The 19,892-nt window shown below is 41.6% G+C and overlaps 1 protein-coding gene and 1 pseudogene across 1 annotated transcript in view; both read left to right on the plus strand.

The window, feature by feature from the left end:
- The first annotated feature begins 3,719 nt into the window (after positions 1 to 3,719).
- WNT3 (Wnt family member 3) overlaps positions 3,720 to 19,892 on the plus strand; it is a 34,150-nt gene continuing 17,977 nt past the window's right edge. The window contains exon 1 of the mRNA XM_061588426.1: positions 3,720 to 3,799. Within this exon, the coding sequence (XP_061444410.1) occupies positions 3,720 to 3,799 (80 nt within the window). The remainder of the gene's footprint in view (positions 3,800 to 19,892) is intronic.
- LOC133368114 (5S ribosomal RNA) lies at positions 19,100 to 19,218 on the plus strand (annotated as a pseudogene).

Here is a 19,892-nt window from a genome sequence, read left to right on the forward strand (position 1 = left end):
TCACAAATGCAGACATTTTAGATAGTTAAAGGCGATAAACCATTTCTCCCTTCCCGCAGTAACTATGATCGCATCACACCATATATTTATTCCACTGTTATTCCACTTTAAACTGTCATGGCTTCTGCCAAAGAATCCTGGGAAGTGTAGTTTGTGAAGGGTACTGAGAGTCTCCTCACAGAGCTACAATTCTCGGAGTGGTTTAAGTCAGTCCCTCTTCACAGAGAACTCTGAGAATTGTAGCTTTATAAGGGGAATAGGAGTCTCCTAACAACTCTCAGCACCCTTCACAGACTACACTTCCCAGAATTTTTGGGGGATGCCATGAGTGTTTAAAGTGAAATAATAGTGGAATAAATGTATGGTGTGTGAATATGGCCTATGTCATACACAAGGTTACACTCTGGTATTTTTTTGATATTTTTACATGAGAGGCTGTATGCTCTTCCTGCTGAGTTCCTGTTTGCATTAGTTCAGCCTCTTCTACATTGAACATGCCGAATTAATAAATAATTAATTGGATTTACATCCCATCCTTCCTCCCAGTAGGAGCCCAGGGCAGCATTGTTAAACATGCTTACATTTTGTCCATTTCATTGGATGCCAAGATTGGATACTCACCCTCCCATCTTTTGTGAATCAAGGAGAGGTGTAAAGAATTTCTCTCTGTGAGTGAGCAGATAGCAGCTGTCTTTTTTCCCATTGATGGGGGGCATGCCCACACTATTTTGTGGCCCCATCTCTTTTCCTGCTCTTTTAGATGTGGCAGCCATTATGCTTCACACCCTGGCAGCCATTTTGTCTTATGCTATGCCCCCATGACAACCATTTAGTGACTGGCTTCCCCAGCACTTTCTCAAAATTCCAAATGTACCCACTGACCCAAAAGATTGGCTATCCCTTCTGTAGACAATGCTGAGGTTGGTGGATGAATGGTCTGACACAGTATACGGCAGCTTCCTTGAGGAGAAAGGGAAATCTACCTATTTACCACAGTTTAAATTCCCGGTTGTTTAATACTATAAAGTGGCTAAATAAGTTGTTAAGAGGGTAACTATTCAGGCTTAAATGATACGTGCACATCAAATTGCAAGGACTTGTTTCAGCTTGTTGTCATTTGCATCTAAGATATTGTGAATTTTAAAATTATGAAGCTACTAATTTTTTCAGGGTGCTGCATAGCTTACACATATCTTCTAGCATCTTTGGGGGATAAACCAATGCATGTCAAACTTCAAATCTCCATTCTCTATCATGAAGCTCACTTGGTGACGTTGAGTGACTCATCATGTGATCCCTGAGTGTTATAAGCAAGTTTGAAGAGTCACAAAAGGCCATGCAGCAACTCCCTGCTGTGAGGTAAAACCATCGGTTCACACACATAACCCTACTCCCCTACCCCAGATCCAGCTGTACCATACAGGTTGTACACAGGTCATGTTACACTTAGAGAGCAACAGCCAGGCTGTGGAAAAGTGCTTGTGGAAAAAATACCTATAGATAGCTCTTGCAAGTGAGCGAAGCCAAAAGCTGAAGGATGCTACTGGTGAGGGACAGTGACTTCTAAGATACGGCAATCAACAAAACCCTGATCATGAGCAGAACCCCATCCACCATGGCCCATTTCACACATTATGAACCCACCATGAATATTTTTTGAAATGTGCACACTTTAAAAAAAAGCAATCTTACTATTTGTATTTTATTTTGTGTAAAGGATTTATCGCCTACCTTTCCTATCCGTTTTGATCCTCAAGGCAGCTAACAACAAATACAATACAGCAATCACTAAGAGAGAGAGTGCAAAATCAGTTAAGAATAAAATCATATGGCCCCACAATAAGTGTGTCAGCTGAAAGCATTTTGATAGCACCACCAACCAACAATCAGATTTGTATCCTGCCCAGCTCTCCTAAAAGGCCACATTTGGGCCATGTGCCAGACAACAAGCAGAGATTGAGCTAGGCAGGCTCCCTCGGGTTGCAAGTTCCATTGCTGAGGTGTGGCTACTGAGAAGGTCTATCCGCTGCATCTCAGACACCACAGGACGTGGAGCAGGACATCTGATATTCAGCCACATGCATGGGTTGAGCTAATATACTTCAAGGAGCCACAAAGTGTCCCCATGTTTCTGTGGGGGCCGTGAAGCGGATTATTCTTTATTCACCCCTCAAATATTATGATTAGGGACCTATTCCATACCTTATGCAGAATGAAGAAGTTGACTGGGAGGGTAAAATTCTGCACAGGACAACTTCAACATCCAGGTGGGCCAGGTGTCAGGTTTTTTTAATGCTCCCTCACATTTCAATCTTCCCCTTACATGAGAAAAAACCCTAGCATGTCAGAGAGAACTGTGTAGCATAGTCCTCTCTTGCATACCTTTGTTTATGACACCCAAGGTGATGTTTTTGTTTAAAAGTTGGGAAGTATTCAGAAATACATCCTTCCCTCCTTCAATATGGTGGCACTGTCTAGAATTCAACCACTTTCGCTTACTACCTTAGTCAGTGTGCGTGTACAATCCAGTCCCCAGGGAACTGATAGTGCAGGTCCATATTGTTTTGTGCACCCATTCAAGATGCAATGCACATTTTTTTTTATCAGTTTGGGCATTATCTGTGCACATAATTTGAATATGAAGCCTGCATTGGCTGTAATGTTCATCGAGTTAAAAATGGCTCTCCCCCTCTCTTCCTGGCTTACCTTAACAACATTCAGACATGCACACAAATAGAGGGATGGGGGGGGGTCGGAAGGAAGCTTGTGACATCAGTTGTGAAAAAGTCCCCATATTCCATGCCCCTCCTGGCAGCCCCCTGCCCTCCATGGCAGGTGTGCATAAGCCTTAAAAGGTCCTCAGTGAAGGAGGGAGGAGAAGAATCCCAAGTCCTGAACTCAGTTGGCTACTTCTGTCAGCCTCAAAGTGCCATAAGAAGGATGTGGGTGAAGAGATGCTATATTTTAACCCCTGAAGCAGCATAGGAAATATGTCTAAATAAAATATGAATAAATCAGTTAGTATCTTAACACTGAAACGCACATCCCAAACTGCAGGGAGCTGACATTTTGCTCCTGCCATTTGACAGATGGGGATTTTCCTGCACTGAAATAAAATTCAAAATCTGGCTACTACTCCCCCCCCCTCCACCTCCTTACCTTCCAAGAAGCTTGCCTTATCATGTCACACCAGATGGGCCATGCCGTGTTCATCCTTTGGAGATTTTTTTTAAAAAGCAGAAATCATGTTAGCCGCCTCAAAAACTGTCTTTCAAGATTTGGCTGTTCCCTTCTCTAGCAAGCAGTAGGAATAAAGTTGCTTAAAGCAGGGGGGAGGGGGAGAGAGAGAGAGAGAGAGAGAGATGTTGGAATGATTGACAGCTCTGAACTATAGGCTCATCCCTTACCTTAGGCCATGCAATCCGATTGGCTGTCTCCTGACATCCCCAAAGCACAGCACTTTTTAATAGAAGCTTTGGGTAGATTGTCGGGGGTGGGTGGGGGAAAAGGTTCAGTGAGGTGCATTTCTGACAAGGCATAAAGTCATTTTCCACTTCAGGAGACTCTCTTGGGCTATTTTGGGTGTGTGTACACATGAGCGGGGTGGGTGGGGGGTTAGAAAGAGCCTGATTTTTTGTTTTTTAGTCTTTTTTGTCTTTAAATGTTTTTCTGCAAACTTCGTGGAGAGTGGTCTTCTCCTCAACACCAAGCCTGGACTAATGGATTACCACCTGCTTGGATTAATTTTAGCTTTTCTCCTCGGTGATGAAAAGGTCTTAGCCGGTTATCCCATTTGGTGGTAAGACTGACTTTCCCCTCATTCTCAAACTTTGGGTGACTTATTTATTCATTTGCATCCTATTCCTGTATGTTCACATTCTGTTTAATGTTTCAGTCTCCCACTTTTTCACAATTAATGCAAAGTTCCAATGGCTTCTCATTTTTATTTCGGAAGGGTGATACTTCTTAATAGATTTTTTTAAAAACTGCTTAATAACTAGTTTCCCAGCCTCAGCCATTAGTAGTTTCATATAACATTAGTAGTTTTATGTAACTGGGCTGCTTCTCGGAGCAAGGGTGGGATATAAATTTAATAAATAAATAAATACATGTTGGAATGTAATTTTTCGGTAGAGGATAAGAATGTTGTAAAGCCAGTTGGATGAAAGAATGGAATCTCAGAAAGAAAAGTATAATGTAGATTCATTGTTAAATGTTTTGCCAGAGACCACAATGGAATGACAATGCTGTAGAAAAGGACATTTGTCAGGTGTGCCTTTTCATGTTAAATATTGTGGCCATCCGTCATTCTCGTCTTAAGTATTTGACACGGATGGGAGTGTGCCTGTCTTTATTTGTCTACACTACAAATTGTTATCTTAAAAAAAGGAAAAGGTTATATATAAAGTCACTACTACAGAAATACTGTTAATGGAAACTGAGCAAGTTACAAGTTCCAGTTTTATGAACATATTTGTAATGGTTTGGCATTTTAGTTTGCTGCTTGCACCCAAAAACAAACAAGGACTTTTCACTCCCATTGGAAGCTGCTGATCAATGCCTTGTTTCTAGTCTCCAAAAACCAAAAAGATAAACATTAAAGAAAATTTGGTCAAAGATTCATCTCACATTGTATGGGGTGGGGAAATATTTACAGTAAGGTCAATCATTTAACCAGCCATTAAGCATTTAATAATTCCATGTCTTTCCCATCAATTTCTCTCTGGATCCATTAAGATTTCTCCTTGAAGTACATGCGGTGGAAAATGCTCAACCTAATGTAACTAGAAATCACAAATGTTACCTCAGGTAATACCTAAAGATGCCTCTCTTCCATCTTTCAGGAGTCCTTTTCATATCAAGTCCTTTCTAAGCCGGCACAACAAAGAAATAAGCTAAAGTGGACCATGGAAATAGGCTAAAAAGGGACTGTATTTTGAAATATGGTTTATGTACAGCTCTGCTTTATTTCCCTAGTAATTTTTTTTTAAAAAAAAGAATGAACATTTAGCACATCTCGCAATATTTTATTATATTTTGTCTGATTATATGGGGATGATATAGAACCTAAACCACAACAAAAACAGTCTATTTTCCTTGCAAGATGGGCATGAGTCATCATACACTGAGAACATAGCCAAGATATTTCTCCAATTAAAGATTCCTTCACTTAGATTAACAAGATCAATCTTAGCCCCAGGTTTGATAAAACCAGCATCCGACAACATTTATTGGAAGAGGTTGCAAATGGGGAACCTCTGGTCATCAGAGTTAAAAGCTTTGTTAGAAGTGGAGGAATTGCCAAGGACAGCCATTTCAGAGGGCTGGGTTTGGTTACCAAACACAGTTCTTTTGGAGCCCATTTGGGTTTTTTACCCAAACAGGCATCTAAACCTTTATTAGGTTAAACAGTTTTGAGACACAAAGATGTATCTTGATATATTAGTAACAAGACTCATCTGTTCTGTTAGCCTTCTCGATGAACAGAGATATAAAGAGATTCATTTCCCTTTTTCCCTTTAGCTTCCAAAAAATTGTCCCTTCCTCCTCAAATTCACCCAGGGGTAACATTCTTGAGTAACCTCACACAGAACAAAGGATAAAATCTCTGGTTCCAAGAACCTAGACAACATATGTGATTTAACGGGGTTCGCATCCAGCATATTTTAGGAGAAGGAAACGATGGGTCTGCACAGCACTTTTAAAGAGTGAGCAGCTACCTGACAGACGAAATATATCACCATCTGAATTGAACTTTTTGTTTGTACAATTATGATATCTAAAGTATGGAAGCAAATGCTATAATAATTACACTGAGTACCAAGACCACAACCTCTGTTTTGCTTTTCATTTAATGGTAATTGCCTATTTGAGTACATTAATGAGTGGCTGTACCAAAGTATACATTTAACATGAGCTCATGCATATGTTCCAGATTTAGACCCATCTTCTTACCTTATTTCTTGCTGGATATTTTCTACCTCCTAGTCATTTACTTCCCTTCCAGATTAGTTTATTGATTTTGGTTGATATAGAGGAGGGCTCCACAACCTTTTTGGACCTGGAGGGGGAGGGAGCTGAATTTGGAAATCTAAGAAACTGTTGTGGATGCCACAAAATACCCATTTATCAGAAGAAAACATAGCAGTGTTTTGACCTGCTACCAAAACAGGTGAAACACCTGCACACATCCAAAAACAAATAAAACACAGATAAGAAAAAGCAGGCAATGTTCCCCCCCAAAAAACAGGCATCCCGCAACAGGCCAAAAAAGTGCATTTCAAAATAAAAAGGGGTGCGAGTGCCAAGGGGGGTGGCTGAGGGTTCTGTGGCGCCCACGGGCACCAAATTGAATAGGCTAGCTATAAAGTGTTAGTTCCTCCACTTTTTGTATTATTCATCAGATATTAAGAGGTGCATTGCAAAGAGCTGAATTTCTAATCTAGACCAAGCTAGAGAGCCCCTTGCAAGTGCTCAACTCAGGATAAATACAATACATTTTGGAAGAGATTAACACGAAATTTAAGCGTATAATCAGTTGCATGTCAATTTAGAAGTAAGTTTCATTGAGTTCAATGGGATTTTTGTCCAGGTAAGTGTGTATAGGATTGCAGCCTAAGATAACATACAAATAGCGCAATATAGACAGCTGCAGATATAGAGGTATCTTAGCCTTAACATAACAATTCAAGTCTCTTCACGGTTTGGTGGTTAAACAAACATTGAACAATGTTATCTGAATGGATGCAAATGCATGCAAGTACTTTACTATATTACTTACTTTTCTTCCAGCAGTGGAATGGCAGCTGTAGCTCAGGAAATGTGTGGCAGCAGACATGGACTCTTAAATCAGGAAGTGGGAGAGTCACAGTCCACTTCTGGATTTTAAATTGTAGGCAGTTATACCTCAGCACTTAAAAACAAAACAAAACCTCCCTAATTCTCCAGCCTAACCAGTTATCTAAAATTCTGTAATTAGGAACACAGTTCTCGATATCAGGCCAAATTTGGACTTGTTGAGTCAAAAGTATCCAATAAGTTCCAGATGCAAAGTCTGAAATTCATGGGATGGAAGAGACTGTCCAGAGAGGCTATTTAGGGGTGTGGTTCTGGGAAACAAGGATGGAGTGGAACATATGGGAAACGTTTGCACCGTTTCCAACGTGTTTGGAATTTTGGGGATGAGGCAAGGATGGTGGTGTTGGGGAGGGATAGATGGTGATGAATGCAGAAAGAAAGCAGGAGGGCTAGCAAAACATTAGAGAGACAGCATGTCTGGTGGCTCCATGTCAATGGGGCAGTGGAATCCGTGCCAGTTTTTAGTTCTAACTTCCAAGGAGCTGTCCAAGATGCTGGAAGTTAGAACTAAAACCCTGAGTAGATTCCACTGACATGGAGCCACCAGCAGCCACTGCAAGACAGACAGCACCACTCTAGCTTTACCCTCTAATATGGCCCGCCCATCATTATAGCACATTCCTACTATAAAGAAAGAATTTATCTCACTACCATTTTATCTGTTGCTTTGTAGTTTCTTCATATCCTAATTGGCGTCAGTTAACACATCTGCTTTGTTGGCGGCTTTTTATTTCATCACTAATTTGTCATTAAGCAATATTGTTAGCAATCAGACTAAGGAAGCGTGATCCTGCTGGGAGAGAGCTGGCCTTGGATGAGTAGGATATCTTGGTTCTCTAAATCCATCCCCTGCACAAGAATTCATGGTGTGTGTCCTTAGGCACCCCAGTTTTCACCTGTAGTTTCTGATCTGAACAAATGGGAAATAAGAGTAACTTTCCTCACATTTTTAAAAAGAAGATATGGACTTTAGGTATAAGCACCTTGGAGCAAAAGGGTAGGAAAGCATGTGCTTAGGGTATTATCATATATTGTTATGGGATGCAGCCCAATGATGAGTGTAAAAATGTAGACCCAGCAAAAGATGTGATCTCCAGACAGGACAATATATCAATATTGTTCTCTATGAGCCTAAGATATGTCTGGGTCAAATGGGGGTCAGAGGTCAAAGCCTGTTCCTGGGGGCAGAAGACAGCGATATCACATTCAGGAAGTAGAGCCAACACCAGAGCTAAACTGGCACAAACTGCAATCCAGAGACTAAGGACGTTTTCCTTAAGCCAGGATACACTTGATTTCTTTGTTCTGTTCCACATTAATACCATTCATGCTTGTGTCCCGTTAGTGCACAAACACGACAGCTTTCACGCTGCTGCATGATATATGGAAATAAAAAAGATTTAGCCCCGTCCTCCTGACCTTGAAGACCCCCATCTCCTGTGCCCTTCACTTGGCCCATGACACAAAAAAGGGAGGGAGAGAGAGATGGCTTTACTCTGATTTGGTCTAGCAGCTCAGCTTCTGCAAAGTTTATTTTGGTTAGTTTGCAGAGGAATGGAATTGTCTTGCAAAGTTTTTGTTTGCTGAGGTAGCAAGCTGATGTTTTATCGTAATTATCAAAAATATTGTTAATTGTTAAATGAAGATGCAACAGTTTTAAGCATACTAGAACAAAGGCTATGTAAGGAAATCAGATTTCATAAAACAGGGAGAGCAGCCTGATCACCCGCAGCAGTTATGCTGTGACTTGTTCTAAAAAGGACCAGGAAGTGGCAACAGACTAGAGTTAGGGCTGCTTCAAATGGAATGACTTTTTAAAATGAAAAGTTCTACCATGTTTATATATATTTTTATAAACGTATATACTGTATATCTATATGTTACATACATGTATTTTGCTTGATTTATGCATTCTGAAAAGCTGCAGTTGGCTGTTACTTCCCCACATATGTACGCAGAAAAAAACAGATGCTTAAAATGATCTACATCCAGCTTGCACATTTGCTCCTAATTACTGTAGGCTATTTATCACATTTGAAGTGGTGCTTGGGATCACTTATTTAATTATTACCATGATTTATATTGCACAGGGCAGTTTACAATAAACACAAGTAGATAAGGATACATACAATTCATAAAAATAACAGTCTATTAAAAACACACAACAAATCACCAAATGACGCTTACTAATAGTAGCAGCGATCAGGTGTCTCCTTCTTCAAAATTCCTCTAAAAAAGATATGTCTTGACTAACTGCCTGAAGCTAGAGAGAGATGTGGCCAGACACACCTCAGTAGGGAGTGAGTTCCATGTGCGAGGGGCCACCACCAAAAAGCCCTTTCCTAGGCCTTCACATCATGTACCTCCTCCAACTGTACCACCAGAAGGACCTCATTTCCTGATCTTAAACCACAGGCAGGTCTTCTTTAAGCGAAACACCTAAGATACCTTATGTTATATATATACCTGAAAAAGAAAAGTGTGGCAGATGCAACAACAACAAACATAATGTTATTATACAACTGTACCTGTCAGTCGGGGGTGGGTGATTGCCTGCAGAGGCTACACTCAAGTGGCAAACCTATGCTTGCCTCTGCATGATGTGTGAAGTGGTCTTCAGTGTAGTCAAACAGATAGTGCAGCTGAGTGAGGAGAGCAACAGATTATCCTGTTTCAACCCACACACCCAAATTGAACCTCCTCTGTTTCTTTGTTCAAAGCTCAACACTTCTTGTGTTAAAGTCCAACATAAAACCAAAGAGTCATCCTCCTCCAAAACATACAAGACAAGCTGTGAAAGTTTTGTGGCGGGGTTTGGGGTTGTTTTGGAAACACACTATGCTCAGGAAAGAAATTGAACCAGGTACTCTGTATCTCACAAAAGCCCTCGGTCAAGGACCCCAGAGAGGCATCCTTGGTGGCTGCTTCCCAACTCCAGAACTCACAAACATTCTGGAGCCCTGCCCAAACAGAACCGGTGAACCTCCCAGAAGTGATGTCAGACCTGGAACTTCAAGCGAGATTTAATTTTGTTGATGTGTGTATGTGTGTGTTTAAGGACTGAGCTTCATTTCATCATCCAGAATTTTGACTACTTGCTTCAGGTGGTTTCCCCTGCACTTGACAGCCAATATTGTCATGGGCCAGCTGCCAGCCAATGGACAGGCAGCAGCTGAAGCTAACAAGTGAGATGAACCACAGTTCCTATCGAATATTATCTTCAATTTATCTGAAAAAGAAATCCTATGGATGATCAATTGTTAAAAACAAGGCCCATGACACATACATTCCTGAAACTTCCCACTGATCCACCTACAATCTTAGGAATTGCCAGTGAACGTTAATATGCATCATGTTTCTGACATTTACCGTAATATATTTGTGTGTGTGAACATCTCACACTGGTTTAAAACTGTTACCATCTGGGGCCCAGCTTAGGAATGCAAATAGTATCCACTTATGCAAATAGCAGACCAAATAATAACATCACCAGCCTTGGAAGAAGAAGTTTTGCTGCATAGCAAATTGCTCCGTTGTATTCTCTGAACACAAAGGGAGAAATGCTCCTAGTTTGGACAGGACATTTCTATCTGTCATCGTCTCCCATAAGAGATTTGGTTTTACTTGTGAGATGACCCAGCTTGTTAGCATTTTTATTCAGATTGCTTTCACAGTCATGGCCTGCCTTACACCCATGGACATGTGGTTTTTCCCCAAAATGTTAAATTCCTTCTTCTAGTTTGGCTAGCCATTTTAAGGCTGGCAATGAGGAGTTCTTAAAATATTAAATGAGGTCCTGGAACAGTGTTCAAAACAAAGTGCCTCTCACCAGGCTCAAGACACAGTTGCACACATTTATGGAGAAGATCGGGCAATTTTTATTCTCGTAGCTCCATCGCAATCCAGGGGAGTAAGGAAGAATCCCCGCACATTTTTTCTCTGGGATATCAGAGGTTGGATGTTGTATATTTACAGTATTTATTATAAATATTTGCATATCACCTTTCAATAAAAATTCCCAGGGCAGTTTACATTTAAAAAGAAAGCCCAAAACACTTGCAAGACAAATAAAACCAATCAAGACCATGACAGAACACAAAAATGAAAAAGAAGCAAGTTCTTAAAGGGCAGATTAAAAACAATCAACAGAAGCAAAATTAATTCTAAAAGGCCTAGTTAGTGCTGAAAGGACCACAGAGTAGGTGCCAGGTAATCATTTCTGTGGAAAACATTACAAAATAAACTCAAAAAGATCAAAAGATCAGATGCCAAATTTTGGGTTTTTTTTCCAGATGGAGATTTAGGCTGCAATTTTATACACACTTACCTAGGATGGGAGTAAGTCCCTTTGAACTCAGTACAACTTACTTTTGAGTCAAGGTGTATAGGATTGCCAAGCATCAGAAGGTTACAAAAGTCAGAACATAATTTCCTCGGAGAGGGAGCACTTCACACACTAAATGTACAACTAACCAAGTAAATAAATCAGTGTTTGAAATGCAACAAACATGCATTTTGCAAACACTATATATATTTCCTTGTAAGTGGGATAAAGCCTGCCTGCTACTACTGAGGAGATGGAAGGTTGCATGCCGGTGATTTCTGGGGAGGTGCTTGGGGCAGCTGGAAGGTGCAATGGGAGTTGACCGATCTTTGTGGAATGTGAACTGCTGCTGTACAGTAAGGGAACAGAGCACAGTCTGACAAGCTCCCAACATAAAAGCTCCAGGCTGATCTGATAAAAGATGACAAGACTCCTGAAAAATGTTTAAACCTGTTTCTCCCCCCCCCTTCTTTGTGTTATGATGGGGGGAGAGAGAGAGTTAAGTAACTCCAAAATGGAAAGAGAAGGGAAAGAGAACGAAGCAGGGAAAACAGAGGTGGGAAGACAATATTAAAAGTGTTCTTATTTATTTTTATTATCTGTAGAGCAGCTAAAGTAGTATACTGGAGAGAAGTTTCTTTTCTAGAAAACTGTTGCTTCTTGCACGGAAGTTTCTCAAACCTGGGAAATTCACTGCCTATGGCAAACCTGGGAAATTCATTGCCTACGGGAGTTGGCTATCCATGTTAGGGTTGATCAACTGGTTTTGATTCTGAGTTAGATTAATCAGGAGCACTACAAATTGTTTAGGAGCCCTAAGAAAAAACCATACTACCAATTAAGAGAGGATGATAATCTAAAAATGCTAAATGGTCACAATTAAACCAGAGCTTCTTGCAACAGCTCAATTCTGCTACAAGATAAGCGATATATTTCACAAGAGATAATTAGAAAAAAAATCAAAAATCCTGGCAATAGTGCAGCTTCTCTGTAACCCAATTGATAACACAAACCTTGCTTTTGCTATACTGCTAAGAAGACAAATCAAGACCATTTGCAAGACTTCAGCTCTTTCACAAGGGACTGTAGGTATTAGATTACTGCAAGAACTAATGTTCTCTGTAAAATAAGCCTTGGAAGAGTTCTGCTGAAAGATCAAAACAAGCAGAAGAACTCAGGAAGAGAAGAGAAAAGTTAAGCTGAGAGTTAAACTAGGCCTAACCAGAGCATCTTGCAAAAGGCGACCTGCAGAAATGGAAGTAGGCAAGGAAAAATCTGAAATTTGAAAAAAGGCCAAAATTAAATATAGGGGCTTCTGCAAATTAAAGGAAGTTCACAGAAGAAAAGTATGCCATCCTCTCCTCTCCCCTGCAGCCACCTGTGCCCGCCACACAAAGATTCTACATGGATCAGGGGTCCTCCTGAGAATGTGGGATGAGGCACAGAGGGCACCAGCCAATATAGGGCTTGGATCCTAAAATAGATAAAGGGAGATGATGGAAGGAAAGTTCTCTCCCCCCCGCACTGCCACTCTATCCCACAAAGTTCAGGAGAGCCTTCCAACCCTTCAGAAAGGTTTTTCAAGGGTCACAGATGGTTGCAGGGAAAAGGAAAAGATGAGCTACTTTAAGTTACCTTATGGCAGTGGTGGCTGATGGCTCCATGTCAGTGGAACAGTGGAATCCACTCTGAGTTTCATCCTGGACTGAGTTGGCCAATGTGCTTCAGCATTGACAGAGAGCCACCAGCCATCGCTGCCTTATGGTAAAATCCATGCCCTTGTGTTTGATTTTTGGCTTATTCAAATTTGGATCACTGGTCTCACTTCCAACTGGTGGTGTGTGAAGATGACCACGTGAGAGAGAGAGAGATGGAACCAGGAAAAGGTGGAAGATAATCAGATATAGTGCAGTGCATGCAAGATAGAATAATCTCCTCCTTCTACTGGACATGGAGCTGGAACACAAGCCAGTAATGCAAAGCTGCAGCACCAAAAGCCACTACCATCCTAGGAATACTCTCTTCAGGACTCCCAGAAGAAAAGTACTATTCTGTTCCACACTAGGGAAGCGTCATTTGGGAACAGTCCCCCACATCTCTAAAAAGGATCTAATGTTGCAGTGTCGGTCTGTCAACATACGGTACTGAACTAGATGGATCATCTGGCCGAAGTATAAGACATCTTCATATGGCCAACTGCACCAGATAGGATGTACAAGGAGGGCTTCACTCCTTTTCTTGATACTACAGCGGAGAGCACAGGGTTTTTTTTTACTCTGGCCCTGATTTTGACAGACTCCTTTCTCTTAGGGAAGCCCAATTGCCTGCCCTGGTTAAGGTTTCAGAGGTGTATAAAAGCATTTAATCCCAGCAAAGCTATTTGTATACCTCTTGCAGTTTGAATTATGGTTCTAGTATACAAGGCTTTGAACCAGAGCATGGAAGATTACTTTTAAAAAGTAATTACAGTTACAATTACATGGTCCAAAAAAGTAGTAATTACCGTTACAATTACAATTGATCAGAAAGTAACTGATTACTTTACTTTTTCTCAAAAGCAATCACTACAATTACATACTCAGATACTTGCATGTCAAACCAACCCCCACACACACTCACATTCTCAGCTAGCAAGCATAATATTTCTCACTTAACCACCTCCTGGACCCTGCCCTGCCACCAACTAAGGGACACTCACCCAAGCAAACATTTTCCCCTGAGATGCAAAAAAGTTAAAATACTGCAAATACAGCACAGTAGCCAGAGAGGGTGGTGGAGGCCACTTTGTGTGCCAAGTGCAAACACAGTACACACATACACACACACAGGCTGTCATCTGTCACCTCCACAGTTCTTTATCTTCATTCTGCTGCTGCTGCCTCCTTTTCCTTTATCTGTGTTGTTGCCCTCCAGGTCCTTTTTCTTCACCACCACCATCCATTTTTTAAACAATTGTTTCCTCCACTCCACTCCATCTCACTCTCCACCTCCTCCCTCGTCGCCTCCTACCCACCCACAAAGCACGAGGGAAGAGCGATGCTGCCCAGAAGCCCAGTTTGAGGCACAAGATTTTCATCCACAAATCAGAGAAGCAGAAGACTTCCCCTGCTTCCCCCCTCCAAGTAATGCCCAAAAGTAATGCTGGAAACATTACAATTATTCCTCAAAAGTAATAAAATTACTCCTAGTTCTATTAAAATCAAAATGTAAAGGAATTACCCACTCATTCCTCAAAAAAGTAATGAATTACAAGTAATTTGTTACTTGTAACTAATTACTTCCAAGCTCTGCTTTGAACTAAGTATTTTTTCCTTTTTATAAAACCCCTAATTTAATTATATTATTGTCTTGTTTTCCCATTCATACACTTAAGTTTCTATCTTGGTGGGGGTGACTCATGACAGGCCCTTCTCGGTGGTGGCCTCAAGAATGTGGAACTCCCTCCTCTCAGAGGTACATCTAGCACCATCTCTGTATAGCTTCTGTCGGTTGCTGAAGATGCACTTCTTTACCTCGGCCTTTGAAAATAAAAGTGTAAAACATTTGAAATAAATTAATCAGGGTAATAACATTTGAAAAAGGGTTCAGAGGCAGTGAGATTAAAAGGCCTTGAACAGTGATTTTCAGTCTTTTTGGGAAACTGTTTCACCATGACTTTTCTGCTGTAGAACTCCTTTATGCCTGGCTTGGGATCCTTTACACTGCTGATGGTTCTTGTTGGAATATGTGATTCATCTTGAACTCGGGGGTTGAGGCTGTATGGGGTTAACAAAGGTAACTAGAGAGGAGACCTCCTGATTGCTAGGCTAATACCTATCCTTTGATCTCCTGCTGACTCTCCCTTCCTGCTAGACTGATAAGCTTAGGATGCTGACCACATCTTCCAGTCCCCTTCATTCTTCTTTCTCTTGAGAGGGAGAGCAGACATCTTCTCTTTGTCTCTCCCTCTCCTCCAAGCATGAGGGCAAACATGAGGCTTAGTGTTTGTGTCTCCAACTTAGCTAGTTAGCTTGATGTAGAACTCTTTCCTATCAAGCATGTACTTCCAGAATAAAGTAGTTATTTCTTATTTTAAAGCTTAAAGTCTCTGTCTGAGTAATTCCAGGGAAGGTGTAATCTTTAGCAAAGATTCAACTACACAAAGCTCACTCAGACGTTCAAATATCTAATTTCGCTACTCTGCAACAGTTCTGATGAGTGTTCTAAAGTGTATAGTCAATGCAGCCATGCCTACTGAGCTTCAGCATCGCCCTGTGTGAACTAGGAGTATGACTTAGAACACAAAAACACTCTCACCTGTGTCTGCATTGCAGGGGGAAATTGCCTGCCTTCACACTTCCACATTGGCATCCATGAGGCTGAAGTTGATTCCTAGTTCCCAATTCATTATTTCACACAGAACTGAGTAGCCTGAAAAAGGAACTGATGCTCATACCCTCCTGAAACCTAACATAAGCTTTGGTCTACCCCATACTATATATCTCTGTTTAATTTTCAGCTTATTCAAGAAATGGTCCACTTTGAGATTCTCCTGCATTCAGTCCAGTACAATGTGCTATTTTTGCAGAATATGCTTCATGTTTCTAGACCATATTTAGGAATAAGGGACAGGGGTTCTTATACCCCATATAATCTCTGGACCATTTTTGATAGCACACCAAGCCACTGAGGGAGCGGCACCTTACAGAAGGATTATCCCACTCTGACCCAATACTTCATTTTGGCTAGGGGAGACTGGTGGCTCCAATGTCAGTGGGTCAGTGAATTCACTCTGGGTTTTAGTTTGAACTTTCAAGGACCTGTCCAAGGTGCTGAACCCTATTCCCAAAATAGGTTCAGCACCTTCAACAGTTCTATGAAAGTTCAGACTAAAATCCAGAGTGAATTCACTGCCCCACTGATGTCAGAGCCACCAGTCTTCACTGATTTTGGCACAAGACATACTCTACTGTGCTGCTGACCCAGGCCAATAAGTGTTGATACAGATATAAGGAATCAGGTAGCACATGTGTGTGTGTGAGAGAGAGAGACAGACAGACAATGACAAAGATACTGGGCCTACACCAATAATTGCTAAATGCATAAACAAACAATAATTTGGTCCACCATAAATCATGCACTGACACATGTCAGCTCCCAAGAGCCCTAGCATTGTGTCTGTCTCAATGTTTCATTTTTGGTAAATCACTCTGAAGCATGCTTTTCCCACACCAGTCCTAGTCAATATATGCATAAATGAATAAGGACCTGCGGGTGTACATCAAATCTGGGCCACCTGAACTCATACAATTTTCATGTCATTTTTGTACCAGATAGTGTCCAAACAGGCTATCTCCAGGCCCTGGATTTGGAAACAAGAGCATCGAGAAATAAGATAGTAGTTTTTACATACACAGGAGCCTCCTTGTTAAATATAAAAATGTATGTTTTTAAATTAAGAGAATTTTTTATTTTATTTTTAAAAAACAACATGGAATGTTGAGGTTCAGTTGAGAAAATAAAAGTGTGTGTGGAGGGTGGGTATCTACAGATAGACATGTGTGTGTGAGAGAGAGACATAGTAAACTGCTTAATACCTGGACTATTATCCATCTAGCCTCACATTGTCTACTCTACCTGGCATGGGGAAGAAAAAGGGCACATTTCTTCCATTTCCCACCCTCCTGAAAGCAAACCTCCCCCCCCCGCAGCCTAAACAGCACTACAAGGGTCTTGTGCCAGGCTATCTAGAGCCCTGTACATGAGCATTCTGTTTAGGGAATGGGGATACAGTGCAACATTTTGTTGCAAATCTCACTTGTTCTCCCTAAACAGAATGGAGAGGAGCAATTTGTATCAGGGGACATGATGCATCAGGAACAGGTTAACCCACCACCATGACTGTTTAGCTTGGCCCTGAGCGACTATTATTTAAACAATTAAATGGACCCATAAAATAGGGCTCCAGTCACTGCCTCTCAGCCCCAGAGGAAGGCAATGGTAAACCCCCTCTGAATGCCGCTTACCATGAAAACCCTGTTCATAGGGTCGCCATAAGTCAGGATCGACTTGAAGGCAGTCCATTTCCATTTTTTTTCATATAATAGGGCTACAGCCCTAAAGCACAAATCCTCTTGCTTGAAAAGAAGTGACTGATCTGTGCTTATAATACTGCTATGCTAAGAACATAGGACACTGCCTTATACTTAGTGGAAACTGGTGGCTCTAATGTTAGTGGGGCAGTGAATCTGCACCAGGGTTTAGTCTGAACTTTCAAGGAGGTGTCCAAGGTGCTGAACATATTTTGGGCCTAGGTTTCAGGATCTTGGACAGCTCCTTGAAAGTTCGGACTAAAAGCCAGAGTGGATTTACAGCCACACTGACATATACTGAGGCAGGCCATTGGTCCATCTAACTCAGTAATGTCTATGCTGATTGGGAGTAGCTCTTTAAGATTTCAGAGTTCTCTCCTACTTGGATATGCCAAGAATTGAATCTGGGACCTTCTGCATGCAAAGCAGATGTATGTACCACTGAGCTACGGTTCAGTATTTATGATGATAGGTTTTAAAATAAATAAATAATAGTAAGCACTCTTACTAATTGCTATTTTGCAATTTGAATTATCTCCAAGAGGGCCCTTTAAACGTTGCAGGGAATCTTGCTTCCATCATTCTGAAATTCCTTATGGGCTTCCTTTCCCCCCAGAAATCTGAAATGCTCATGGTGGGCCAGATCTTCAAGGCAGAAATGTCAATTAGATGTCCCTTTAGGATGCTTCCACCATCAATTTGTCTAAGATCAAATTAACTAAGATCTTCTCCATAACCATCACATTGTCTAAGATCGTCTCTGTTCTATAGTTCCAAGTCTCTTTCTCTCCCCCTTCTTCTCCCATCTTCAGAGTTTATAGCAAACAAAACAGGAATACTCCAACTCAGCAACTGATATGGGGGTCTCAGTTACTTAACCTGGAACTAGTCATCTCTGTTCTGGTAGGAGGAACAAAGGGGAACTGGTGCCAACTTCATACCTTCCCTTGGTGCTAAAAATAATCTGCTGCTTCTTGCCCCCAAGTCAGGTTACCTCCAAAGGTAATGACAACAAAGCAAGCAGCCGGTTAAAGAGCAATTATCGCAACCTAATCGCTTCCCTGGGGCAGGGAAGCTTGCCAAACCTCATGCAACGCTGCTCCATGGGGATGATTCTTTGAGAGCTGGCCGCACCTCTTACTGTATATGGAAAAACCTTCCAGACCATACCCACAGGTATGACCTGTCAACTAACTCCCAAGATCTGATCTTATTACCCCTTTAGAGCGTTTGGAGTTAACATGTTTAATTGAAGACCACAACCACCATGGGAAATCTTCATAATTCACCATAGTTCCCCTGTAGTACTAAATTTAAATCTATTATTTTAAGGCAGGGGTGGGGAACCTGTGGCCCCGCAACTGTTGTTGGACTACAGCTCCCGTCATTCCTGACCATTGGTCCTGCTGGCTGGAGCTGATGGGAGTTGTGGTTCAACAACATCTGAAGGGCCACAGGTTCCCCATCCCTGCTGTACATCTTTGTAAGTAAAAGAACTGGAGGTGCTTAATTTTTTTATTGAATGCTGAAAATCTTAAGCAAAGGTGTCTGGCATGTCACTACAGCTTGTTATCATGATTACTCAGAGACAAGGCACTTTGCACATACTCAGAAGTGCTTTCTCTATTTATATTAAGGGCCAAAGGTTTTCAGCCTGTTGTAGCAAATATACAATGAAGAGTTTTGCGGTACTTTAAGAATAAAACATTTACTATGGCATAAGCGTTTGAAGGCTAGAGTCCATCAGGTGCACAAAGTCTTATCCTCAGATATATATGCATGGATGCAGAGGGGGAAAGTTGTAAAGCTGTGAAGTTAAAATAGCAGAGAGCACCATCTGAGACTGAGCCGCGGCCATACTACCCTGAACACACCTGATCTCTTCTGATCTTGGAAGCTAAGCAGGGCCAGGCCTGGTTAGTACTTGGATGGGAGACCACCTGGGAATACCGGGTGCCGTAGACTTAGAGGAAGGCAATGGTAAACCACCTCTGAATACCTCTTACCATGAAAACCCTATGAATATATCCAAAAAAGATTCATAGGGCCACCATAAGTCGTAATTGACTTGAAGGCATATAACAACAACAACAACAACAACAACGGGACTGAGCCTGGTCTCACACTCAGCCCCGAGGAAACCTATAACTAACGTTGTTACCATCAGTTCATGAAACCATACCTTAAAATGGGTGAGGAACCCAGCCCCCTCCCAATGTTGCTGGTTGACAATTTCCATCATCTGTGGCTGTTGGCCATGCTGGATGGAGCTGATGGGAGTTGGAGTCTAACTGCATCTGGAGGAACACAGGTTCCTCACCACTGAGCTACACAGTGCTAACGCCTCTCATTTGAGAAATTGAGTGCTTAGGACTGTTCAGATTTCCCTGCAGAGGTCATGCAGAAATCAAGGGCTATTTGTGCTTTCCGGATATGCATGAGTATACTGTCCACAACCCGTGGCTGCATTTAGCAGAGAGATGCAGCATTATAGGTTTTGCTTTCAACAGCAAGGATGGAGAACCTGATGCCCTCCAGCTGTTGCTGTACTACATCTCCCATATTCCCTAACCCTTGGCCCTGCTGGCTGGGGCTGATGGAAGTTGGAGTCCCACGATATGCAGAGGGTCACCGTTTCC

Source organism: Rhineura floridana, chromosome 11 (assembly GCF_030035675.1).
Source record: "Rhineura floridana isolate rRhiFlo1 chromosome 11, rRhiFlo1.hap2, whole genome shotgun sequence".
NCBI classification, from domain to species: domain Eukaryota; kingdom Metazoa; phylum Chordata; class Lepidosauria; order Squamata; family Rhineuridae; genus Rhineura; species Rhineura floridana.